The 27,418-nt window shown below is 36.8% G+C and overlaps 1 protein-coding gene across 1 annotated transcript in view; it reads right to left on the bottom strand.

Annotated features, from left to right (window-relative positions):
• Window positions 1-254: 254 nt before the first annotated feature.
• ATF1 (activating transcription factor 1) overlaps window positions 255-27,418 on the bottom strand; it is a 50,975-nt gene continuing 23,811 nt past the window's right edge. The window contains exons 3-7 of the mRNA XM_057486565.1: window positions 16,822-16,922; window positions 10,755-10,885; window positions 8,127-8,309; window positions 7,886-8,045; window positions 255-840 (exon numbers count right to left, since the gene is read on the bottom strand). Coding sequence (XP_057342548.1) covers window positions 696-840; window positions 7,886-8,045; window positions 8,127-8,309; window positions 10,755-10,885; window positions 16,822-16,922 — 720 coding nt within the window. The 3' untranslated portion in view covers window positions 255-695. The remainder of the gene's footprint in view (window positions 841-7,885; window positions 8,046-8,126; window positions 8,310-10,754; window positions 10,886-16,821; window positions 16,923-27,418) is intronic.

The following is a 27,418-nucleotide window of genomic DNA, read 5'->3' as shown; positions in this document are numbered from 1 at the left end:
GAAAACAAACTGTTTAAAAGGACTGTAGTTTTAAACATTTTATTTCCATTGTGATAAAAAATATTACCAAGTCACCACACTCCATTCAGATACCTTAGATGCCTTGTAGGGCAAGGCCTCAAAAATAGTTGACCCAGTCTCAAAACCCTCTCAAGCCCAATAAACAAACTTTTAAAAACCAATTTAAAAGACCTGACAATAGAACAAGTATACATAATCAACACATAATTTATATAGTTGTTTTAGCTTTTATATTTGTAATTAAGGATTTGTTGTAGAAATAAAATACACAACTGAAAAGGTAGATTTTAGGAAACAGTAAGAAATGCAAACCTATAGGGTAAACTGATTCATTTTTAAAAATTCAATTTACCAAATTTCATCTTATCTATTTTTGGATTATTGACAGCTATTGTTATTTGGAAATTTTAAATGTGCAAGTTCATTTACTGTTTCCTGAGTTTGTGTATGTTTAAGTTTACAGAGCTTCCGGTTGTGCCAGTAACTTCCTTGAGGTCATTCTCCACTTTATCCTCTGTCACCAGATCTCTTGCATAAGATAGTTATCTTTCAGTTGCAAAAGCCTAAATAAAAGTCTTCATTTTTGACCTTTTAACTTATAAAACTCCACTAGAAAGAAAAAAAATCCATCTAATTTTTAGGCAAGTCCACAAAAATATTTTCTTTCTGAAGAATCAAACACTTTTATGGGAATAAAGATCTTTCAAAGTTTTTAACTCTTCGATTAGAGTCTTATTTTGATTTTCCAGGACAGCAACTCGATTTTCCAGGCATTTCACATATTCTTTCTTCTTTCTGCGACATTCTCGAGCAGCTTCTCTAAATATAAGTATTAAAAACCAGTGTTAGATAAGTTTACATTCTTTAAATGGTAAATGCACTTTAGTAATTTTCTCTGGTTACCTTTTTTTCCCCCTTGTTTAAAAAACTAAGATCTGTATACAGCAAATTCACAGATCTCAAGTGTAGAATGCAATCAGTTTTGGCAAACATATAACCTACACACCTATCAAGACGGAACATTTTTATTGCCCCAGGATGTTTCCCCATGCCTATTCCTGATCAGTCCTCGCCCCAAGCAACCACTGTTCTGATTTTTATCACCACAGAAGTTTTTCCTATTCTAGAACTTCATACAGCAGTCATATGTGTATTCCTGCATCTGGCCTCCTTTTACTCAGTATATTTTCAAGGCTCACCTCTGTTGCTGCACAGCAGTTTGTTCCTTTATACTGTTGAGTGAATTCCACTCTATGAGTACCTCCATTTACTGATTATTCTCGTGGCTCTTTATAGTTTTAGCTGCTATTCATGTTCTTGTGCCATTCACTTTGTGAACGTTTGTCTTTTCTTGAATAAATACCAACGAGTGATATTTATGGGTCCTCTGGTTAACTTATGGCATAGACTCTTTGAATTTTATTCACTGACTTTTAATTATATACAGTTGACACTCAGTTTTGTACGTCCTCTAAGGATATTTTGAAGAAGTCACATACAAGTATTATATACATATAGAAGTTATAAAGTGTTATTTTGAATATTTTTTATTGTAGTTGACACACAATATTAGTTTCAGGTGTACCACATAGTGATTTGACATTTATATTTATCACAAAATGTTACCATCTGTCCCCATACAAAGTTACTACCATTATTATTAACTACATTCCCTATGCTGCACTTTACATCCCTGTGACTTATTTAGTAACTAGAAGTTTGTACCTAATTCCCTTCACCTATTTTGCCCATCTGCCCAACCACCTGTTTTTTCTCGATCTTTATGAGTCTGTTCTATTTTTCAGATTCCCCCTGTAAGTGAAATCATATTGTATGTCTTTCTCTGACATATTTAACTTAGCATAATATGGCTCTAGGTCCATACAGGTTGTCAAATTCAAGATTTCATTTTCTATGGCTGAATAATACTCCACTGTGTATATATACCACATCTTATTCATTTATCAGGGGACACTTAGGTTGCTTGTGTATCTTGGCTACTGTAATTAATGCTGCAGTAAACATAGAGGTGTATATATCTTTTTGAATTCATGTTTTTGTTTTCTTTGGAAAATACCCACAGTGGAATTGCTGGATTGTATGATATTTCTATTTTTATTTTCTGAGCAATCTCTATACTGCTTTCAATAGTGGCTGCACCAATTTACATTCCCACCAACAGTGCACAAGGACTCTCTTTTCTCCACATCCTCACAAACACTTGTTATTTCTTGTCTGATACTAGCCATTCTGACAGGTGAGGTGCTATCTAATTGTGGTTTTGATTTGCAGTTCCCTGCTGATTAGTGATGTGGAGCATCTTCTCATATGTCTGTTGGCTACCTGATTTCTTTGGAACTGTCTATGCAGGCCCTCTGCCCATTTTTTAAGTGGATTTTTTTGTGTGGTGAGTTGTATGAGTTCTTTATATATTTTGGATTATTAACCCCTTATTGGCTATATTATTTGCAAATGTCTTCTCCCATCTAGTAGGTTGCCTTTCATTTTGTTGATGCTTTCCCTTCATTGTGCAAAAACTTTACTTTGTTAAAGTCCCAATGGGTTTTTCCCCCCTTTTGTTGTCCTTGCCTGAGAGGCCAGATTAAAAAACAACAACAAAAAACTCTGCTAAGACTGACGTCCAAGAGTTTACTGCCTATAGTTTTCTTTTAGGAGTCTTACAGTTTCAGATTTTATATTTAGATCCTCAATCCATTCTGAGTTTATTTTTGTATATGCTGTGAGAAAGCAGTCAGATTTCACTCTTTTGCACATAGCTGTCCAGTTTTCCCAGTGACACTATTGAAGAGATTTTCTTCCCATTTTATATCCTTGTCCTTTTTGTAGATTAAATGACCACATAAGTGTGATTTACTTCTGCACTATTCTGTTCCATTGACCTGTGTGTTCATTTTTGTGCCAGTGCTATACTGTTTTGATTACTGTAACTTTGTTGTATAGTTTGAAGTCCGAGAGTGTGATACCTACAGCTTTGTTCTTCATCCTCAAGACTGCTTTGGCTATTTGGGGACTTTTGTGGTTCCATATAAATTTTAGGATTATTTGTTCTAGTTCTGTGAAAAATGCTGGCATTTTGAATCTATAGATTGCACTGACTCTATAGATTGCTCTGAGTGTATGGACATTTCACAATGTTTTTCCAATCCACAAGCATCGTGTATTTTACCATTTATTTGTGTCATCTTTGATTTCTTTCATCAACAACGTCTTATACTTTTCAAAGTACAGGTCTTTCACCTCCTTGGTTATATTTATTCCTAAGTATTTTCTTCTTTTTGGTGCAATTTTAGATGAGATTGTTTTCTCATTTCTTTGTTCATTATTAGTATATAGTAATACAATAGATTTCTGTATATTAATTTTGTACCTACAATTTTAATGAATTCAGTAGTTTTTTGGTGAAGTCTTTAATGTTTTCTATATATAATATCATCACTTCCTTACTAATTAGATACCTTTTATTTCTTTTTCTTGTCTGATTGCTTCGTACTCCATCACTGAGTATGTTAGCTATGGATCTGTCACATATGGCCTTTATTATGTTGATGTATGCTCCCTTTATACCCACTTTGCTGTTGAGTTTTTATCATAAATGGATGTTGAATTTTTGGAGTATTTATTATACTATGTATTGATATTATTTGCAACTTTTTTACACACTATTTTAATGATGTTTTGTTTTTGCAGATCTCTTTCATTTCTCTACTGGTAAGCCTGAGCATCTTTCTGAAAGTTTATTGGTCTTTTGGATCTGCTCTTATATACACTGCTTATTCATACACTTTATCCATTCATACCTTTTGCCCATTTTACAAGTAGAAATTATTAAGACAAACCTAAGAACTTTGTGCATTATACATACTAATCCTTTATCTGTTTTTACATTATTTTCTAGCCTACATTATTTGACTTCTCATATTTTTGTATCTTATGCCATACTCTAAGTCTCTTTTGTGGCTGCCATAAAAATGCCATACACTATATATTATGGCTTAAGTTTTCACAAAGTCTTTAATCCACCTGGAATTACTTTTGAAATGGTTTAAAATAGTCCAATTTAATTTTTTCCAGATATGGAGTTGACTGTTTTAGTATCATTTATTAAAAAGGCTGTCCTTTACAAGTGTAGTTAACTAGCACAAGCAGCTATTTCTGGGCTCTATATCCTGTTTGCTAATGTTACTGTCCTTCCCCTTACTGATATCAAGTTTTGATTATAATGGCTTTAGATTATGTTTGAATGCCTCATAAGACAAGCACCTTCTTTATAAGCAACTGATTTCTTCCATATAAATTTTCAGATTTCGTCCAATTCCATGAAGATCTATAGAGATTCTAATTTGAATTGCATAAAGTTTGTATGTGATTTTGGAAAAACTGAAATTTAATATTAATTGTCTTTGTCTTCTAAGAACACAGTGTATTTTCTATTTATTCAGATATTGTTCAGCTCTCAAGATGATTTTTTAAATGTGGATCTTGGCCTTTCCTGTTAAGTTTACTAAGTATTTCGTAGTTTTTGTCACTAATATGATAACATCACTTCTCATATTATTTGCAAGATGGTAATTCTAGTAGAAAAACACTCTATTAAATTTCCTTATAAATTTGTTTTTTAAAAAATTTATTATGAAGAATACAAAAAAAACATGTATGTGAGATAAACAGAAATTATGAAGCATAATAATTAACTGGACATATGTAAGTCCAATACCCAATTTAATAAGAGAAAATACTATCCATACTGTTGAAAGGCCCTCTGTCCTGATTCCATACCCCTGCTTCTTCTCAGAGGCAATTATCAAGATTCAATCTTTTGCTTATTTTTATAATTTTAACATATATGTATATATGCCCATAAAATTTACTTTTATGTATTGTTGCAACTTTTTCTAATATTTGTTCATGCTAAAGCGATAATTCACTCAATTGTTACAAATGAGTATTATCACATTGTATAAAAACAACCACAATTTATGTACCCATTCTATTATTGGATTATTTAAGTGGTTTCCTAATTTTTGCTATGAAATAGCATAAAATCTTATGCATAGTTCCTGCAAACCCTCTGTTACCACACACACAGAGTAAAACAGCTGAGTCACAGAGCATATCCAGGTCGACTGTACAAAATAATTTTCAGTGTGGTTGTACCAATTTACTCCCATAAGCAGTATTTGAGTTCCATTCCACTGTTCCAAATTCTTGCCATCTCCTGGTTAGACTTTAAGATTTTTGCCAGGTGGGTGGGGATAAATGGTATCTCAGTGTATGATATTACTTTGCATTTCTTTGATTACTGATAAGGGTGCACAGTTTTTTATGTGATTATTAACCACTTCTTGTTTTATGGGACATGCCTATTCATATATTTGCCAGTACTTTTTCAATCAACTTTATTTGGTTATATATGTTACAAGTATCTTCTATAGGTTTAAAGTTTATATTTTCACTTGCTCTACGTTATCTTTTGATGAATAGAAGTTATTAATTTTAATGGAGATTCATTTAATATTTGCGTGTGGTTTCAAGGAACCTTTCCCTATACCTCTATGAAATTACGTATTTTCACCTTAAAGTTTAAAAATTTCATCTTCTACATTTGTATTTTTAATCCATCTGGAATGATTTTTATGTATGGTGGGAGGAAGACAGAAAATATTTGTTCATGTATAATTATCCTAGCACCATTTATTGAGGAGTCCCTCATTCACCCAATAATCTCTCCTGTCATATCAAGGTTTCATGGTCATGGATCTGTTTCTGAGCTCTGTATTCTACTTCACTGGTTTATTTCATTTATCTCAATGCCAGTATCACACTATTTTAATTAACATAGATTTAAATTAAACTTGGTATCTCCTCACGTTACCCTTACATCTGGAATATTTTAGCTGTTCTTAGCCCTTTACTCTTCTATATATTTTAGTATCACCTTATCAGCTCTTCAAGCAACCTGTTTGGATCAGTTGAGGGGAAAATAGTCATCTTTATAATACTGAGTTTCTGTATCTGTATATGTAGTGCATTTCTCCACTTATTTAGATCTTCCTTAATGTCTTTTAAACATTTTATAGTATTTTCCATAAAAGTCCCAGACATTTTTTTAGCTTTCTCAGTTATTTTATTGGTTGATAACATAAATGCTATCTTTTTTTATAACTATTACCAAAATCTTTATTGCTGATGTAAAGAAATTGTTGATTTTTGAAAACTGATTTTGTATGTAGTAAACTTTTAAAATCATTACTTCTAATAATTTTTCTGTAAGTTCATTTGTTTTTTTCCCCAAGGCAATCATACAAAAAATAGTAATAACTTTACTTCTTTCATCTAAATTCTTTTATTCTTTTTTTCTGTTTTATACTGGTTCTTCTTCAAGCTTTTAAATAAATATCTTGCAGATGAGTCCCTGGATATTCTAAGCAGATGAATATATCTGTTGATTTTCAGTGACATCTTTTTCTTTACATGTAGCAGACATACTTCTTTCCCTTTCTTCATTAAATAACTGGAGACTTTACAAAACTTGCTCTCTGCCCTTTCTGCTAACTCTTGTTCCTGAAGTGTAATGTAGTACTATCTAAGACTCTGGAACCTGGATATAGAAGTTTAAATCCTACCTCTTCCACTTACTAAGCAGTATAACCATGGGCAAATAACCTTTCTAGGCCTCAGTTTCATCATCTCAAAAAATACGTATGTATTATTATTTACACTTCAAAAGATTTATATCATGATGGAGACCTAATTCCTTGGGTAGTCTGATTTTTCAACTTGTATTTGTTAAAACTCAATGTATAGGAACTCACTGAAGCCTATGTTGAGAAGCCTAGCTTTCTTCTAAGTAATTAGGAGCAGTATGGACTTGGAACCATTTTTAAACAATTCTCAGCTTACGGATGTAGTATTTTTTGGGTCTTGACTTCTGGGATTCCTAATCTAACAGATTTCTCTTTTCTGTAGGCTCACCCAGTCATTTAAAAGGGTGGTTTTTCTATTTCATCAAGCTTTTAAAAATATGTAGCTGAGGTCACACTGTCAGAAAGAGAAGTCTCATTCTAGTAATTTTTAAAGTCTATTGGGTTTTCTAGGTACATAATCACATCATTAGCAAAGAAGTATCATTCTTGTACTTCATTTCCTTAACTTACTGCATTTGTTGGCACTTCCAAACGACAGTCCCTGCATTGTTACCAAGTTCATTTACAGTGATGCTTGCTCTTAGTTTTTAGTAAAGGAATACTTTATCTTGAATCTGGTCCTTTCATGACAACTTTTATTGCTCTAGAAAATCATCCTTTTATCCTAATTTTATAACTTATAGCTGAGTAACTGAAAATAGAATCCTATGGTAATTTTAAAAATTTGTATCTGGCTAATTACACCCTTTTTTGTTCTTAGTATAGTTTATTAGTAGCTTTAAAAAAAATCTTGAACACATTGAGGAAGGCTACCCATTATATTCTTTTTTTCTCAAGGAACCAGTGGTTTTTTTTAATACCTGATATACACAGAAAGCATATAGCAGTTTTAAAATGAAAGTAAATGTTTCTGGGAGTTAAATCACTGCTGTACTTTCATATCAAAATTAGTTTTTAAAAGCATTTCTATATTAGTTCCAAGTATGCTAGGTATTATGCACATTCCCACTAATTCTTTCCTCTTCTTGCTCTATAATCAATGATGAGCAGCAAGAAGGGGACTAACTAGACAATCTAACACTCAGTAAAATAAAGCTAACATAATCCTCCTTCTTTCTAATATAGAATTCCAATTAACATCTGGTTATGTTTTGAAATTAGCAAAACATCACCCATTCTGGTAGGATAATTCTACCTACCTGTTTTTCATCAATCTTATTTCTCTTTTCAATTGGGGGTCATCTGTCTTAGTTGTCTGAGATGTAAGAGTCACAGGAGACGTCATCACCACAGTTTGTGGCAGTGAAGTAGCTGAAGGTGTGGTACGGATCTGATATGTCTGCATATCTCCTGATGCAGCTGTGTGGTCAAAAGAATGAGTTAATTCCTAAGTGCTTTTGAAATGACTTTGGGATGCTTCCAACAGACAAACATACTTACTCTGTACAACCACCTGGTTGCTGGGCACAAGTATTTGCTGTCCATCAGAGGTCTGTGCATACTGGAGAATTGTTGTGCCTTGCTGAGTACTGCCCGAATTTGTCATGGTTAATGTCTGAAGTCCCTGTACTCCATCTGTGCCTGGACTGGCCAGCTGTAAGGCTCCATTTGGGGCAATGGCAACTTTAATCAAGGAGACAACATAGTTATTGTGAGGCTATGCAATATACTAATTGCGAAGGATTGGTGAAAGAAACAAGCACTACTTGTTAAAGCAGGTTTGAATGCGGTTCCACCTGGTAACTACTGACTACTTTGGGTGAGCTATACATAAAAGAAAGAAAATGGCATTTCTTTATAAAATGTTTATGGTTCAGGTGTGCTCATCTTCCCTTGGTCTCAAATTGTACAACGTAACTGGTCAAAACATTTTGGACTCCATGTAGCACTCCATGCTAATTGCTAACACTGTTACAGCAGTTCTGGGGCATTAGAAGAAGGTACTGAGGGCTAACTTTTAAAGGAAAAATAAGTAGAAGGAAACGTTAACATAGTTTGTAATTTTTATTCAAAAGAAGCACTGAGTATGTAAGTGTGCCTATGGGGAAAAATCCAAATCAGATAAAGTTTGCATAATGAAAAAATAATTCTTCATACTGTTTCTTAGCTCCACTCCCTAGCAGTAACACCTCTTAAATGTAAACTCCCCACAAGCATTTTTCACTGAATTTTATTTAGGTTCATGCTTTCTCCTTAAACCTTAAATGAAACACCCATCAGCATAGCCAAATAGAAAACTTTTAGCAATATGTAATTTCCATAATAATTCCCCTTAAGAATCTACTGCCTGTATCCTCTTTTCATACTGTAATTATGCAACACTTTTTCCCCCTTTAATGCTTTGGCTACCAGGGAGCCAAAATACACTTCTCTCTGTGTTTTAACTGAAAATTTTTTTCAGGAGTTCCCAGTTATGCTCCCTCACTGCCATAAATATTCCCACATACTTTTTGACTCAGAAGACATTAAAACTTTCTAGATGCAGAGATTTGTATTAAATTTACATTAGCAATTGCTTTCAATCTCCTTCCCTGAAAATGTAAATATATAAAAAGTCCCATTACATATCCCTATTTCTTCCATTGTCCACCTGTCACTCTCATCCTGAGGTAACCGTTACTTTTGGTACACATCCTTCCTAATCCTTTTCTATGCTCCTAGGAGACTGATATATTCATGTATATCAAAATATGTGTATCTATACACACATATGTATAGGTATACATCTTTTGATGTTAAATATATGTTATAATACAGAATTGTTTCCATTTTTTCAACCTGTCTTCCTATTCTTAACATGTATATTTACCTGTTTGAATATAAATCTGCACTGTCCAATATGGTAGTCACATGTAGCTAACTAAAATTAAACCAAATAAAAAATTCAGTTCTTTACTCATACCAGTGAATTTCAGTGCTCAACAGTCACACTTAGCAGCTATCTGTTGGACAATGAAAATATAGGACATTTCCATCACCAGGGAAGTTCTACTCAGTGCTGCCCTACATACTAGTTTGTACTGTACTTTTCTCAATTATAATATATGCAATATTTGTCTGAGTTTCTATGTACTTCTCATAATTTTTAGTGGTTTTAGTAAGTCATATTAGTATGTCATAATTTTTAACTTGTGAATATGTTGCCTCAGCAAACAGTAATACATGTGTACATTAAAAAAAATCAGTTTTGCTTAACTGCCTCCTTTCTGTCCTTACAACCAGTCCCATTTTTTTTGTCTCCTCACAGAGGTATTCTATATTTATTCTTTAAATCAGAAAGCCTACTCTGTGTCAGGTTCTATATATCAAGGGAACAGCTGCAAAGTTCTTTCCCTCAAGGAACTTACATTCCTTAAAAACGAAACAAGTTCATCCATAATTATAAAGAGTGGTCTCTTTGAGGAGGTGACACTTAAGCAGGGCAGAGGTGAGGATGGGAGAAGAATGTGCCAGGCAGGAGGGATGACAACTCCAAAAATCAGGCAAAGCTTCATGTGTCTGAGCAACAGCAAGAAAGTGTCAGAATGCCATCAAGTGACAGGACATGGATCAGTGAGGTGGGCAAGGCCAGATCCTGAATGTAATGCCTTGCAGGATTTACTCTAAGTGTGATGTGATTGAATTGACATTTTAAATCAATCAAACTGAGGTATGTAAAACTATGAGAGCCAGAATGGAAGCAGGATGACCTACTATAGTAGTTCAGGCTAAAGTGTAAACCAACGTGGTGGTAGTGACTGGAGATGGTAGGAGGTAGTCAGATGGGATGTGTATTTCACACTTGTCAAAACTCCAAAGTGTATCATTAACAATCTCTGTCACTTTAGGGACACTGTCTGATTCTCTAAGCCTGAGTTCCCTCCCAAAGTGATAACTGCCTACACCTCCCAAAGTTGTAAAGAGTGTATGAAATAATGCTGAAAAAGGTACTCTGCATTACTTTTGGCTCAAAAGTTATCCTTTAATAATCATCACTTTTGAAGCATGAGTCTTTCTGCACACCACTTCTTTACATGGGAAGGTTAGTTTTTGTGTATCTGTCATGTGGAAATTTATTCCTATACATACTGTACTGTCCGGTGCTAGTCTGGTAGATGGAAGTTGGAACAGACATAGACGTGACAGCAGAAACTCCAGGGTTTTCTCCGTTTCCTTTTCTGCCCCGCGTGTCTTCAGAAGATAGGTCTTTCAAAATTTTTCTGTGAAAAATAGAACTCTTAATGCTGGTAATGAGGATAGCTTTAGAAAAAGAAATTGTTCAACCTTTTTCAATCTCAGGTTAAAAGTACTATAATCTACTAGACACCTAAACTGGTGTGTCAAGGAATCCTTTGGTTAAGCACACACTATTGTAATTATGTACTGCAGTTAGTTATATTTAGTTTATGCCTACTTGGAAAGACACAGTGAACAAATTTTCAATGTACAAGGCCCTTGTAGAAGTATAAAACGTCTCTTCCCCTGCAGAGATGACTCCGTTGCAAAGTATTTCATTAATTAACAAGGTTCCTCTTCATTTTCTAAATAGTGTCAGTGACCTTCATTTAAAAAGATCAAAAATTTTTTCTTAAATTAAATATGATAGCTATCAGGTGGAGGAAGCTTCCTTCTATTAGATGAGCATTTTTATCACTAAAGGGTATTGGATTTTGTTAAATGCTTTCTCTGTGTCTGTTGAGATGGTCGTATTACATTAATTGACTTAAACCAATCTTGCATTTTGGCATAAATCCTACTTGTTTACGGTTTATGCTTTTTATATGTTAGATTCTGTTTGCTAGTATTTTCTGGAGGACTTTTGTGTCTACATTCATGATGAATACTGGTCTACAGTTTTATAATCTTTTAATTAGTTTAAACCATGTCTTATTAATAAAATTGTTACTGATCTTATACCATTTTTTAAAAAGAATTCTGATGCATTACTTTGACTATGTGAAGATTTTTCAGAATTCATTTTATTTTATATATTGCATATTTCACTAAATCTTTGTACAGTATTTTTTGTAGTTGCTCTAGGTGTTACAGACACCTAGTCTACTTAGAATTACTATTTTACCACTTTAAGTGAACCTTAGAAACCATACCACATTAAATCTCTTTATCTTCCCCCCTTGCAGTTGTCTCATATATTACATCTCTATAAACTGAAAACCCCACCAGAAAAATACCATTGTTTTCAACCATCAAATATAGTTTAAGGAATTCAGTAAGACAAGAATAGTCCATTCTATTTGCCTAGACCTTGCTACTGTTGTGTCTTCATTCCTAACTTTCCAGGTCTCCTGTCTTAGCAGTTTAAAGCAGGGCTGCTTGCTGTCAGTGACTTCTCTTAGTTTTCCTTCACCTAGATAGATTACTTATTTTCCCTCTATTTCTGAGGGACTTTTTCAACAGACACAGAATTCTGAATTATCAGCACTTAAAAAATCCTATTTCATTTCCTTTTAGCCTCCTTGGTTTTTGATAAGAAATTTGTAGTGATTCACATTGTTCCCTTGAAAATAATGTGTCATTTTTCTCTGGCTGCTCACAAGATTTTTGTCTTTAGTTTTCAGCAGTTTATGATCTATCTGGGCAGGGATTTCTCTGCACTTATCCTGTTTAGGGTTTGCTGAGCTTTCTTAATCTGTAGGTTTCACCAAATTTGGGAACATTTCAGCCATTACTTCTTCAAATATTTTCTCTGCAACATACTTCTCTCCCAACTGTAGTGACACAAATGTTAGATCTTTTGCTATTGATTTCCAAGTCCCTGAGAACTAATTTTTCCAATCTCTGTTGTTCAGATTGGACAATCTCCATTAAATTAATTCCTTATCTCATCTCTTCTATTAAACACATCCAGTGAGGTTCTATTTGTTACTGTACTTCTTAGCTCCAAAATTTCCATTTGGTTTTTGCTGAGAGTTCCTATCTTTCCATTCATTTAAACAGAATTAAAATCTTTGTCATGTACTCACAGAACCCAAGAATGGACTAACAGTTACCAAGGGGAAAGGGACTGGGGAGAATGGGTAGGAAGGGAGGAATAAGGGGGAAAATGGGGCATTATGATTAGCACACATAATGTAGGGGGCAGGACACGGGAAAGGCAGTATATACAGAGAAGACAAGTAATGATTCTATAGCATCTTACTATGCTGATGACAGTGAGTGTAATATGGTATGTGGGGGTGACTTGATAATGGGGGGAGTCTAGTAACCATAATGTTCAAGTAATTGTACATTAATGATATCAAAATTGAAAAATTAAAAAAAACCCCTTTGTCATGTAATTCCAACATTTGTGTCATCTAGGAGATAGCATCTGAAGTCTTTTCCCATGCAAGTTGATTATTCCAGGTTTGTTGTATAAAAAGTAATTTTGGACATTTTTAATATTATGATATCAGACTCTCAAGTTTTGTTTAAATCCTATGAAGAATTTTTGATATTGTTTTAAGCAGGCTGTCAACCTGGTTGTGTCCAGGATGCAAGTTTTGACCAGCCTCCTCTAGGTTGTGGTTCCAATGTCAGTTCAGTTTTTTAAGCCTCTGTAGTGCCAGTGTGTACTGTACAGAGGCCAGTCTGGGACTTGAGGCATTGTCTGCCCTATATATAGCTCAGTTCTCAAAGTTTATGAATGCCAAGGAAGCCCATTTTATTTGAGTGGGTACTAAATTTGATGAAATACTTTTTCTGCTTTTTTGAGCTGAAGTGGGTGTATCTTGGTTTTCATGTGTCTGGCTTCAGGTCAGTATTTGTATGTACATAGCTTTTATGTTTACTGGGGGAGGGACTCGAGAGATTTCTATTATTTCCTAATTGTGTGCTGGGAGAGTCCCATTGTTCGGAAATTAAATTTTTTGTATTTTGGTGACTGCCTTTAGTAGTCTGAGGTAAATCTAAAGGTAATCAACAGAAGACTCTAATAGGCCATTCCTGTCTGATATATTTCTTTGCCTTTTGAACTACCCAATTAATCATTACTGTTCTAAACAGTTAATTGTCACAAATGAATCTTAGGTTCACTTTTCTTTATTTTTACATTCCTTCCATTTAGTAATTTCTTAAATTAGTTTTCAAATAATTTTTTAGAATTATTAAAATATAGCTGATACAGAATATTATATTGGTTTCAGATGTACAACATAGTGATTCAATAATACACAGTTATAAATACTACAATAAGTATAGCTGCTGTCTGTCACCATACAAAGATACTACAGTATTATTGGCTAAATTCCCTATGCTATACTTCCATTCCTGTGACTGAAATGATTTTATTTTTTTGGTATCATTAATCTACAATTACATGAGAAACATTATGGTTACTAGACGCCTCTCATCATCACGTCCCCACCACATACCCCATTACAGTCACTGTCCATCAGTGTAGTATGATGCTATAGAATCACTACTTGTCTTCTCTGTGTTGTACAGCTCTCCCTGTGCCCCCCACCCCCACATTATGTCTGTTAATCATAATGCCCCTTTTCCCCCCTTATCCCTCCCTTCCCACCCATCCTCCCCAGTCCCTTACCCTTTGGTAACTGTTAGTATATTCTTGGGTTCTGTGAGTCTGCTTCTGTTTGTTACTTCAGTTTTTTCTTTGTTCTTATACTCCACAGATGAGTGAAATCATTTGATACTTGTCTTTCTCTGCCTGGCTTATTTCACTGAGCATAATGCCCTCTAGCTCCATCCATGTTGTTGCAAATGGTAGGATTTATTTTCTTCTTATGGCTGAATAATATTCCATTGTGTATATGTACCCCACATCTTCTTTATCCATTCATCTACTGATGGACACTTAGGTTGCTTCCATTTTTTGGCTATTGTAAGTAGTGCTGCGATGAACATAGGGGTGCATATGTCTTTTTCAAACTAGGCTGCTGCATTCTTAGGGTAAATTCCTAGGAGTGGAATTCCTGGGTCAAATGGTATTTCTATTTTGAGCTTTTTGAGGAACCTCCATACTGCTTTCCACAATGGTTGAACTAATTTACATTCCCACCAGCAGTGTAGGAGGGTTCCCCTTTCTCCACATCCTCGCCAACATTTGTTGTTGTTTGCCTTTTGGATGGTGGCCATCCTAATTGGTGTGAGGTGTTATCTCATTGTGGTTTTAATTTGCATTTCTCTGATGATTAGCGATGTGGAGCATCTTTTCATGTGTCTGTTGGCCATCTGAATTTCTTCTTTGGAGAAGTGTCTGTTCAGATCGTCTGCCCATTTTTTAACTGAATTATTTGCTTTTTGTTGAGGTGCATGAGCTCTTTATATTTTTGGATGTCAACCGTTTATCTTATGTCATTTATGAATATATTCTCCCATACTGTAGGATGCCTTTGTGTTCTATTGATGGTGTCCTTTGCTGTACAGAAGCTTTTCAACTTGATATAGTCCCACTTGTTCATTTTTGCTTTTGTTTCCCTTGCCTGGGGAGATATGTTCATGAAGAAGTTGCTCATGTTTATGTCCAAGAGATTTTTGCGCCTGTGTTTTTTCCTAAGAGTTTTATGGTTTCATGACTTACATTCAGGTCCTGAAATCATTTCAAGTTTACTTTTGTGTATGGGGTTAGACAATGATCCAGTTTCATTCTCTTACATGTAGCTGTCCAGTTTTGCCAACACCAGCTGTTGAAGAGGCTGTCATTTCCCATTGTATGTCCATGGCTCCTTTACCATATATTAATTGACCATATATGTTTGGGTTTATATCTGGGCCCTCAATTCTGTTCCATTGATCTATGAGTCTGTACTTGTGCCACTACAAAATTGTTTTGATTACTGTGGCTTTGTAGTAGAGCTTGAAGTTGTGGAGCATAATCCCCCCAGCTTTATTCTTCCTTCTCAGGATTGCTTTGGCTATTTGGGGTCTTTTGTGGTTCCATATGAATTTTAGATCTATTTGCTCTAGTTCGTTGAAGAATGTTGCTGATATTTTGATAGGGATTGCACAGAATCTGTAGATTGCTTTAGGCAGGATGGCAAGTTGTACTTACTTTTTACATCCCTCACAGTCTTTCACTGTAGTATTATTAGGGTTTTATGACTTTAATAATTATCTGAAGTTCTTCAGAGGTTTGATTCCATTCATTGTATCTGCTTGCCAATAATGGATTATGAGCTCATTTTAGTAGGGTTTATTTTCATCCCAAAAAAACTCCGGACAAAATTTTGTCTGTTATTTAACATGGTTCTAAGTAATTTCACTCCTGCCTACCTTTTCTTACAGAACCTCTTCTTCCTCCCTGCACCTTAAGTTCCCAATTCCATTACAGGCCACAGGCCAACCTCTTCATTATCATATAATCTATCTTTGATATCTCAGATTGGTGGTGATCCAAATCATCTCTCTTATGAAGTCTTTCCTTGCTCATTCCGCCAAGCAGGAATGTTCTTTCATAACATCTGAAATCTTATTGCATTTATTTATACATTCCAAAGACAGCATTTTATCCTTTTCTCTCCTCCTTTCCTCCTACCATCTAGTCACCAGGCTTGGTCACTTCTACCAGAGCGGTATCTCAAATCCACACACTCCAAGGATCTCTCATTACCCATATGCAATCCCCCAGGTTATTTCAACAGCTTCTGTCAACTAGTTATATTACTTCCAGTTCTTCATTCACCAATTATTAAGTATTTACTCTTGTATGGTCACTTTGCTAGTCCTTGAGATCACAAAAAGTAACAATACATGGGCTATGCTCTTAAATAAACTAGAATTCCAACAGGATGAGATAAGTAATGTTAACAGGGGTCAGTAAAAGGATGCCACACCAGGAAGACCTAACCTGGTCTGGGGGAGCTGGAGAGAATGTAATCAGAGAAAGCTTCCAGGAGGAAATGGGGCATAAAAAAACATGCAGAATGTGTTTCAGTAAAGGGATACACAGAGCCCAGAGTTAGGAAGCTAAGAAAAGAAACACAAAGCTCAATTCCTAAAATCTACAGTCTTTTTTCCTATTGGTATTAAAGTTAACTATCTAAAAGTAAATGTGGAAATCAAATACTTTGCCAGAAGAAAATCTAAATTTCTCCCAGCATACCAATTTGGGCCCTTCCTAATCTGGCTTGAATTTCTCTCTCAACACTTCTTTTTCCATACAAATACATGCAAGGTTTGATACAAGAGCACTTACCTGTAAGATGGACGCCGTGCTAGAATCCCGTGGGCTTTCTGGGAGGAGCCTATACTGTCAGATGAGTCCTGAGACTCTTCACTTTCTGATAAAGATGATACCTGAAAAACAGAACTGGTTTTTATGATGATGAACAATCAGATGGAAAACTAATAACTGAATTTCTACTTTCAGAAAAAGACGATCTGTCTTCTGCCACCCAAATTCATTTATCATTAAATCTAAGGTCTAAAAGAAAGGAAGAAAAGAACAAAGTTTATTTTAGTAACACACAATACAGCAGGTTCAAACTAAGAAGTCTATCCCCAAAATAAAGCAATATTATTTCACTGGAGTTGTAAAATCAAGTCTCTGAGCTCTACCCTATTTCTGTATGACTCACATTACTCAAAAGTTTTTTTAAATCATTAATGCTATCTGGTTTGGGTTTCAGACATGGTAACTTTGAAATACTACTAGATGATGACATTGAGGACACTGCTGAATATACAAGCCTGGGAGTCAGGGAAGAGGTCTGGCCCAGACACAGAAACTTCAGATTCTTTAGATAGCCTTTAAAACCATAAGACTAGATGAGCTCAATAGGGACACAGAGAAGGGGACCAAGGACACTAACATTAAGGGGTTGGAAAGGAGGGGAGGAACCAACAAATGAGACCAAGACCAAGCCACCACTGAGGCAGGAGGGTAACAAATGAGTGAGGTGGCCTGGAAAACCAGTGAAGACAGTATTTTGAGGAGAAAAGAATAATCAACTGTGACGAGTGCTGCTAACAGGTGAGGCCAAGAACAAACCATTAGATTTGGCAAGGGCAGGTGTAACATAATTAGCTTCACCTCACCTTCACCATTAAATGAATTAATATGTGTAAAGCATTTAGTGCATGGATATGGCCAAGCACACATTAAATGTTAAGTTATTAATAATAAACTCTTTAAAAATATGTCAACACAATATGCAAGTTTTATTATAACTGAGAAAACAAGTTATTTTCTATTTTTAAAATGTATTAAATTTCCCAACATTTGTCCATTGTTCCATTATGATGCCAGACTTCATCTTCACTTAAAAGTATCTCCAAATATCCTGAACAGCCTTCAAGAAAGGATGTAACAAATCAATTCTCTACATTACTTACTATGTACAGAAAAGCCTTCCTCTATTTAGACTTAGATTTTAAATTTTCAGAGAGGTTTGTTTTATATCCTATAATCTCCTTAAAAAACAAATTCTCTTGTATAACTACTTATTTGTATCTATGTTCAATCTTCAAATAAGAAAAAATTCACAGCTTATAACTAGGAAATAATAACACTAATAAGTATGTCACTTCCATGTTTCCTCAAGTATTATGGATATGCCATTTCTAATCGGCACCTTTAACTATTTTCACTGCTTGTCCCTCAATTCATCCCAAAGCCTCACACTAAAGGCAAATAAGAAAATTTCTAAAACTAAGAGATTACTCATAATTAAGATCAACTATTTCTCTTTCATGACATTAGCAAATAAAAGTAAAATCTTCATATTAAACTCAAAAATCCACACAGCAGCCACCTTGCATATAGGAAAATCACAGAAAGATGTAGTCCTAGAGCTGATAACACTGAGAAACACTACATGTCCAGGGGGAAAAAATGAGGTATACAGCTTTTGTTCCAGAATTATCACTTCTAAAAATGAGAGAGGACCAAAGGCATTCTGACTCTCTCAGGGGCCAGAAGATAAAATGAGAAAGAGTAGAAAGAAAAGGAACCCAGGGTAGCTCCTTCCTTCCTACTGTTATCAGGTGTTAATATGAAGGTTGATAACAGATAAAAATAAAAACATCCTCTTCTATAAGAAAATTCTCTTTTATCTGACCTCCATAAAGCGTAAGTTAGGTATTTTCTTACTTTGCTAAGATGCTCACATCACCACCCTTCAGAATTCTCTTTTTCGTGAAGGATACCACTGGGATAAAAAGGTGTTCTCCCTTAAGAAAGCCTTTAACATCCTTAAATTCTAAGCAATAACCTCCCCCCAAATTGTCTTCTGTTTAATTGTTCTGTTGGTTTATAATAGCATAACTACAGAAACTTCAATGTGTCTGAAGACTCAGATATAAAAATCTCCTCTCTCAACCACTAATTCTTTGAATAGCTGTACCTATACACATAGGACAGCTGAGATCTACACTGGAAAACACATTTCAGAGAGTATTATATTTAACCACATCCATTAACCAAATGTTAGAGGTATTTCTATGGGCTGCACTAGGGGTTTCATGGAAAGTACTGTACTGTGGGAGCAAAGCAAGTGCTACTTCAGCTGGGTCTTGAAGGATAAACAATTCTTTGAAGGTGTGTATGAGGAGGGGGTCAAAAGGTATTTTGGGCAGAGAAGTTATATAAAAAAGGGGAGCCTCTTTAGAACGTGTTACTGAAGAGATCTGGTTGAAAACCAAGAACTTGAAAAGGAGAAAAGGAGAAAAATCAAGTCAAGAAGGAGAAAATATACCAATTTTGGGCAGTGACTTTAAGGAAAAATCAGTAATTTCAAATAAAAAATTGAATCGTGAAATTATAATTTAGTTCTGTGGAAATTAGATGGGTTTCATGGAAATACCAAAATAAAGTGCTAAACCAAGAAAAGCCTGCCCATCAACCGTCAAGGCTCAGCTCAGGTTCTACTTCTTCCAAGAAGCTTTGCCAGACAGAAATCTCTCATCATCCTCCGGCCCACTCTGGGTCACACCATTCTTCTTGGACTTAAGTTGCAAAATAAAATCCAAGGCTGCTTCTAAGGTACTGCAAGTCATTTTCCCAATGCTTCCCTCTTTTCTTTGTTTGCATAGGACTCCCAAAACAATGCCTTATTCTCTTTCACTGAAGATTCTGTGATAAAATTCCAGTTTTATCATCCCTTGTTCATGAAATTTTAGATAAAAAATTTTATCCAGGTACTAGGAACTGCCAACGCAAACCACTCCATCCAACCTCCCCTGGCCCATACACAAAACCAAATTCTATCACAGTTGCTCTGTGGAAGGCCATGTGCCTTAGGATGACCCCAGCCTCCTTAAATGCTGCTGAAGAATTAGTATCCTGTTCAGTCAAAACCTGAGTATAGGCCCCTGACCTTACTTTTCTTAAAGGATTTACTTTAGAAAACTTGCAGTTATAAATAAATCCTTTCTCTGACCCCTGAGATGTAAATCTACTACCCAGAAATGTCTTTCTCAAGGACTTGGGAGCTATTCTTTTGAAATGGAATCACCAGGGAGGCTAGGACCCTAACTTTGATAAGCGCCAATTAGCAAACACAGATGACTTAATGAACCTGACCAACCTCCCCAACTAACATCTTCAGCACTTTTTCTTTAGCATACCCCAGCAGTTTAAAAGGCTCCCACCCATAGCTGAGCTCGATTTATGCTGCAGTCTCCCTTCTATACTGCATTAGTCTGAATAAAATGTCTTGCTACCTTTAACAAATGTCTCTGGCTCTGTTTCTCCTTGACAGTACCCCAAAAGGTGCTTTCTCTTAAGAAAGCCTTTAACTTCCTTACTGTACCAAATGTACAGTATCTATGGGGATAGAGAAATTAAAAAGATAAAAAGAGAGAATTCACAAATCTTAAGAGTCTGACTCTAGAGTTATCATTACATTCACAGAAAATAAATTAAAGGTCCCCTTACCTTTCAGACCCTAGCTGAAGTCAATCACTTAACTAATTAATGGGGAGAGCTTCTGATGGGATTAATTTACATTTCTGAAAGGATAAAAGCAATCATTCAGACGTCCTAACGGTCCTTGTGATTTTGTGCATATTGAGTTCTGGCAGGTAGAAAAGGAAGATGACACTAGAGTTTGTTTTAGCTAGTAGTAAGTAGTTCCTCTCCTTTATTATCACTGATCAAACCTCACAATGCTCATTACTCAGGGTCCTAAAGTCTGGTGTCTTCCCATCCCTACTTTCAAAACTTGATAATCTAAATCCCAAGATCTCTCTCAAAGGAGAAAAATGATCTGGTCTGCTAACTTTAACCTGAGGCTGAAACATACATGACTGCCTCCACCCATTGCTTTTCAGCACTAACAGCTTTCTAGAAAGTAATGATGAAATGTTCTGTATCTGTACTATCCAATATGGTAGTCACTTAGGCACATGTGAATATCAAACATCTGAAATGTGGCTAGTGTAACTGAGGGAGCCTGAGACCACCTCCTCCCACGTACACACCAAATCTACACCTACGCAGAACACTTCATCCACTGGGAAAACAGACGCCTGAGTGAACACCTTCTGCACAATGAGAGATAAGAAGACTTGTAAAAACAGCAGGAGAAAAGGAGGCAGGGTAGTAAAGGGAGCCCCAGCCCCAGCAAGGCCATGCAGTAGGAAGGGACATCACTGAGCTACTGGAGTAAGTGCAAACTCACCTGGCTAGGGGCACAAAATAAAAGCCTCAAAGTAGGAGGGTTTTAACCTGACCACATTGATGGTGTGGACAAAAGCAGGGTCAGAGTGTACAGAGTAGCTCCAGAAGTGATGGAGATGCCTCCTGCCCCTGCCACAGCCAAACACACTTGTCAGAAATCCTGTCTCACTAAGGTGGTACTAGCATAATGTTCATGTGGATTCACTCTGCCGATGTCCCTTTTGTCCCCAGGCACCCCATTTGCACCCCGTCAGCCTCAGTCAGGTGCCAAGCTGGAAGACACTCAGAGAGTGCTGAGCCCACGGGTGCACGTGGGAGACCCCCGACTGTGTGCCTTTGTTATTGGCAGCCCAACAGGATGGCCTCAGCTGGCAACCACATAGGAGACCACCAGCCTATGCCCTGGCACCAGGACACACACATCTCTCACCCACTTGGCCTCCAACCAGCCCAAACCACCAGGCATAGACAGTCTACAAAGGAGCCCTTCCTATACAGGGCCAATCCTTCAAGACTGGGAAAGGCAGCCTATTTGACCAATTCACAGAATCAAGCACAGTTAAGCCAAACAAAATGAGGAAACAAATGAATATGCTCCAAATAACAGAACAAGACAAAACTTCAGGAAAAACCTAAATGAAATGGAGTCAACCAACTTACCTGATAAACAGTTCAAAGCAATAGTTATAAAGATGCTCACTGGACTTCAGAGAAGAATGGATGAGCTCAGAGAAAACTTGCACAAAAAACTGAACAGACATGAAGAACACAATAAATGAAATAAAAATACACTACAGGGAATCAATAGCAGGTGAGAGAATGCAGAACATATCAGAGACTTGGAAGACAGAATAAAATAGAAAGAAATGAGGATAGACTGAGGAATCTCTGGGACATCACAGCCTAATATTTGCATTATTAGGAGTCCCAGAATGAGATGAGAGTGTGAAAGGCAGTGGAAAACATTCCTAACCTAGGGAAGGAAACAGACATCCATATCCAGAAATCACAGAAAGTCCCAAATTAGATGAACCCAAGAGGTTCACACCAACATACATAATAACTACAGTGTCAAAGATTAAAGACAAAGACTATTACAAGCAGGAAGAGAAAAAGCACTGTTACCTACAAAGGAAACTCCATAAGGCTATCAGCTGATTTTTCAGCAGACACTCCACAGGCCAGAGGGAGCAGCATGATATATTCAAAATGCTAAGAGAAATCTACAACCAAGAATATTCTACCACCACAGTTATCACTCAGGGATTGAAGAAGAGATACAGAGCTTCTCAGAAAAACACAAGTTAAAGGAGTTCAAGAAATGTTAAGGGAACTTCTTTAAGAGGAAAAGGAAAGGTCACTAGAATCAAGAAAATTATGAAAAGAAAAATTTCACTGGTAATGGCTAACAGCAAATATAGTAGATCAATCACTTAAAAACTAGTACAAAGAGGGGGCGGAGCCAACATGGCGGCGTGAGTGGGACAGTGGGAATCTCCTCCCAAAAACATATAGACTTTTGAAAATACAACAAACACAACTAGCCCTAAAAGAGAGACCAGAAGACGCAGGACAGTGGCCAGACTGCAGCTACACCAGCGAGAACCCAGCGCCTCGTGAAGGGGGTAAGATACAAGCCCCGGCCCGGCGGGACCCGAGCGCCCCTTCCCCCAGCTCCCAGCGGGAGAACAATAGGCAGAGCGGGAGGGAGACAGAGCACAGGGCTGCTGAACACCCAGCCCCAGCCATCCGGGCCAGAGCACAGACACAGTACGTGCCCAGGGGGCCCTGGATGCTAGGGAAACAGGGAGTAAGACCTCTGAGCGGTTGCCGAAGCTGATGCCCCTGTGACAAAGAAAAGCGGCGGCTTTTTGAAAGTCTTAAAGGGACAGGGACTTAACAGCTTGATGGAAACAGCCCAGGTCACAGTACAGCAGCTGGAAATTACAGGGAAAACCGGGTGCACTAACCCCCTGGGCAACAGCTCTGAGACACCTCACGGAGGTAAACAGTCAAGCAGCCCCCCCCATCCATTACCCCACCGGGCGCTGCGAAAGCAGAGAAGCAGCCTGAGACAAATTCCGCCCACAGTAAGGGAAATTTCTCCCTTCCGGCCAGGCAAGACACAAAGACCCACTCTACACGCAATTACCCAACACAAGCCACTAGGGGTCGCAGTTGACCCAGTAAAGAAAGGCCAGTAGCAAGTGAAAAGTTTGGCCCTCCCAGCTGACAGTCAATAGCACCTGTCAACATGAAAAGGCAAAAAAATATGATCCAGACAAGACTAACCCAGACAGCTTCGGCATCTGCTACATCTCCACTGAGAAGGAATCTGGGAAGATACATTTAGCCAGTCTTCCTGAAAAAGAATTCAAAACAAAAGTCATAACCATGCTGATGGACTTGCAGAGAAATATGCAAGAACTAAGGAAGGAGAATTCAGAAATAAAACAAGCTCTGGAAGGACTTCAAAACAGAATGGACGAGATGCAAGAGACCATTAATGGACTAGAAAACAGAGAACAGGAACGCAGAGAAGCTGATGCAGAGAGAGATAAAAGGATATCCAGGAACGAAAGAATTTTAAGAGAGCTGAGTGACCAATCAAAAAGGAATAATATAAGAATTATAGGTATTCCAGAAGAAGTAGAGAGAGAAAAGGGGATAGAAAATGTCTTTGAAGAAATAATTGCTGAAAACTTCCCCAAACTAGGGGAAGAAATGGCCTCTCAGACCACAGAGGTACACAGAACTCCCATGACAAGGGATCCAAGGAGGGCAACACCAAGACACATAATAATTAAAATGGCAAAGATCAAAGACAAGGACAAAGTATTACAGGCAGCCAGAGAGAAAAAAAAGGTTACCTACAAAGGAAAACCCATCAGGCTATCAACAGACTTCTCAACAGAAACCCTACAGGCCAGAAGAGAATGGCATGATATACTTAATGCAATGAAACAGAAGAGCCTCGAACCAAGACTACTGTATCCAGCACGAATATCATTTAAATATGAAGGAGGGATTAAACAATTCCCAGACAAGCAAAAGCTGAGGGAATTTGCCTCCCACAAACCACCTCTACAGGGCATCCTACAGGGACTGCTCTAGATGGGAGCACTCCTAAAAAGAGCACACAACAAAACACCCAACATATGAAGAAGGGAGGAGGAGGAATAAGAAGGGAGAGAAATAAAGAATCATCAGACTGTGTTTATAATAGCTCAACAAGCGAGTTAAGTTAGACAGTAAGATAGTAAAGAAGCTAACCCTAAACCTTTGGTAACCACAAACTTAAAGCCTGCAATGGCAATAAATTCATACCTTTCAATAATCACCCTAAATGTAAATGGACTGAATGCACCAATCAAAAGACACAGAGTAATAGAATGGATAAAAAAGCAAGATCCATCCATATGCTGCTTACAAGAGACTCACCTCAAACCCAAAGACGCGCACAGACTTAAAGTCAAGGGATGGAAAAAGATATTTCAAGCAAACAACAGAGAGAAGAAAGCAGGTGTTGCAATTCTGGTATCAGACAAAACAGACTTCAAAATAAAGAAAGTAACAAAAGACAAAGAAGGACATTACATAATGATAAAGGGCTCAGTCCATCAAGAGGATATAACCATTATAAATATATATGCACCCAATACAGGAGCACCAACATACCTGAAACAAATATTAATAGAACTAAAGGAGGAAATAGAATGCAATGCATTCATTCTAGGAGACTTCAACACACCACTCACTCCAAAGGACAGATCCACCAGACAGAAAATAAGTAAGGACACAGAGGCACTGAACAACACACTAGAACAGATGGACCTAATAGACATCTACAGAACTCTACATCCAAAAGCAACAGTATACACATTCTTCTCAAGTACACACGGAACATTCTCCAGAATAGACCACATACTAGGCCACAAAGAGAGCCTCAGTAAATTCCAAAAGATTGAAACCCTACCAACCAACTTTTCAGACCACAAAGGCATTAAACTAGAAATAAACTGTTCAAAGAAAGCAAAAAGGCTCACAAACACATGGAGGCTAAACAACACGCTCCTAAATAATCAATGGATCAATGGCCAAATCAAAATGGAGATCCAGCAATATATGGAAACAAATGACAATAACAACACTAAGCCCTAACTTCTGTGGGACACAGCAAAAGCAGTCTTAAGAGGAAAGCATATAGCAATCCAAGCACATTTAAAAAAGGAAGAGCAATCCCAAATGAACGGTCTAATGTCACAACTATCGAAATTGGAAAAAGAAGAACAAATGAGGCCTAAGGTCAGCAGAAGGAGAGACATAATAAAGATCAGAGAAGAAATAAATAAAATTGAGAAGAATAAAACAATAGCAAAAATCAATGAAACCAAGAGCTGGTTCTTCGAGAAAATAAACAAAATAGACAAGCCTCTAGCCAGACTTATTAAGAGGAAAAGAGAGTCAACACAAATCAACAGTATCAGAAACGAGAAAGGAAAAATCACGACGGACCCCACAGAAATACAAAGAATTATTAGAGACTACTATGAAAACCTATATGCTAACAAGCTGGGAAACCTAGGAGAAATGGACAACTTCCTAGAAAAATACAACCTTCCAAGACTGACCCAAAAAGAAACAGAAAATCTAAACAGACCAATTACCAGCAACAAAATTGAAGCAGTAATCAAAAAACTACCAAAGAACAAAACCCCCGGCCCAGATGGATTTACCTCAGAATTTTATCAGACATACAGGGAAGACATAATACCCATTCTCCTTAAAGTTTTCCAAGAAATAGAAGAGGAGGGGATACTCCCAAACTCATTCTATGAAGCTAACATCACCCTAATACCAAAACCAGGCAAAGACACCACCAAAAAAGAAAACTACAGACCAATATCCCTGATGAACGTAGACGCAAAAATACTCAACAAAATTTTAGCAAACCGAATTCAAAAATACATCAAAACCATCGTACACCATGACCAAGTGGGATTCATCCCAGGGATGCAAGGATGGCACAACATTCGAAAGTCCATCAATATCATCCACCACATCAACAAAAAGAAAGACAAAAACCACATGATCATCTCCATAGATGCTGAAAAAGCATTTGACAAAGTTCAACATCCATTCATGATAAAAACTCTCAGCAAAATGGGAATAGAGGGCAAGTACCTCAACATAATAAAGGCCATCTATGAAAAACCCACAGCCAACATTATATTGAACAGTGAGAAGCTGAAAGCATTTCCTCTGAGATCGGGGACTAGACAGGGATGCCCACTCTCCCCACTGTTATTTAACATAGTACTGGAGATCCTAGCCACGGCAATCAGACAAAACAAAAAAATACAAGGAATCCAGATTGGCAAAGAAGAAGTTAAACTGTCACTATTTGCAGATGACATGATACTGTACATAAAAAACCCTAAAGACTCCACCCCAGAACTACTAGAACTGATATCGGAATACAGCAAAGTTGCAGGATACAAAATCAACACACAGAAATCTGTGGCTTTCCTATATACCAACAATGAACCAACAGAAAGAGAAATCAGGAAAACAACTCCATTCACAATTGCATCAAAAAAAATAAAATACCTAGGAATAAACCTAACCAAAGAAGTGAAAGACTTATATTCTGAAAACTACAAGTCACTCTTAAAAGAAATTAAAGGGGACACTAACAGATGGAAACGCATCCCATGCTCATGGCTAGGAAGAATTAATATCGTCAAAATGGCCATCCTGCCCAAAGCAATATACAGATTTGATGCAATCCCTATGAAACTACCAGCAACATTCTTCAATGAACTGGAACAAATAATTCAAAAATTCATATGGAACCACCAAAGACCCCGAATAGCCAAAGCAATCCTGAGAAAGAAGAATAAAGTAGGGGGGATCTCACTCCCCAACTTCAAGCTCTATTATAAAGCCATAGTAATCAAGACAATTTGGTACTGGCACAAGAACAGAGCCACAGACCAATGGAACAGACTAGACAATCCAGACATTAACCCAGACATATATGGTCAATAATATTTGATAAAGGAGCCATGGACATACAATGGCGAAATGACAGTCTCTTCAACAGATGGTGCTGGCAAAACTGGACAGCTACATGTAGGAGAATGAATCTGGACCATTGTCTAACCCCATA

This window comes from Manis pentadactyla, chromosome 10, assembly GCF_030020395.1.
Source record: "Manis pentadactyla isolate mManPen7 chromosome 10, mManPen7.hap1, whole genome shotgun sequence".
Classification (NCBI taxonomy): Eukaryota; Metazoa; Chordata; class Mammalia; order Pholidota; family Manidae; genus Manis; species Manis pentadactyla.
Note: the sequence above shows the minus strand (reverse complement) of the source record. Positions and strands in the feature narration are given on the sequence as shown.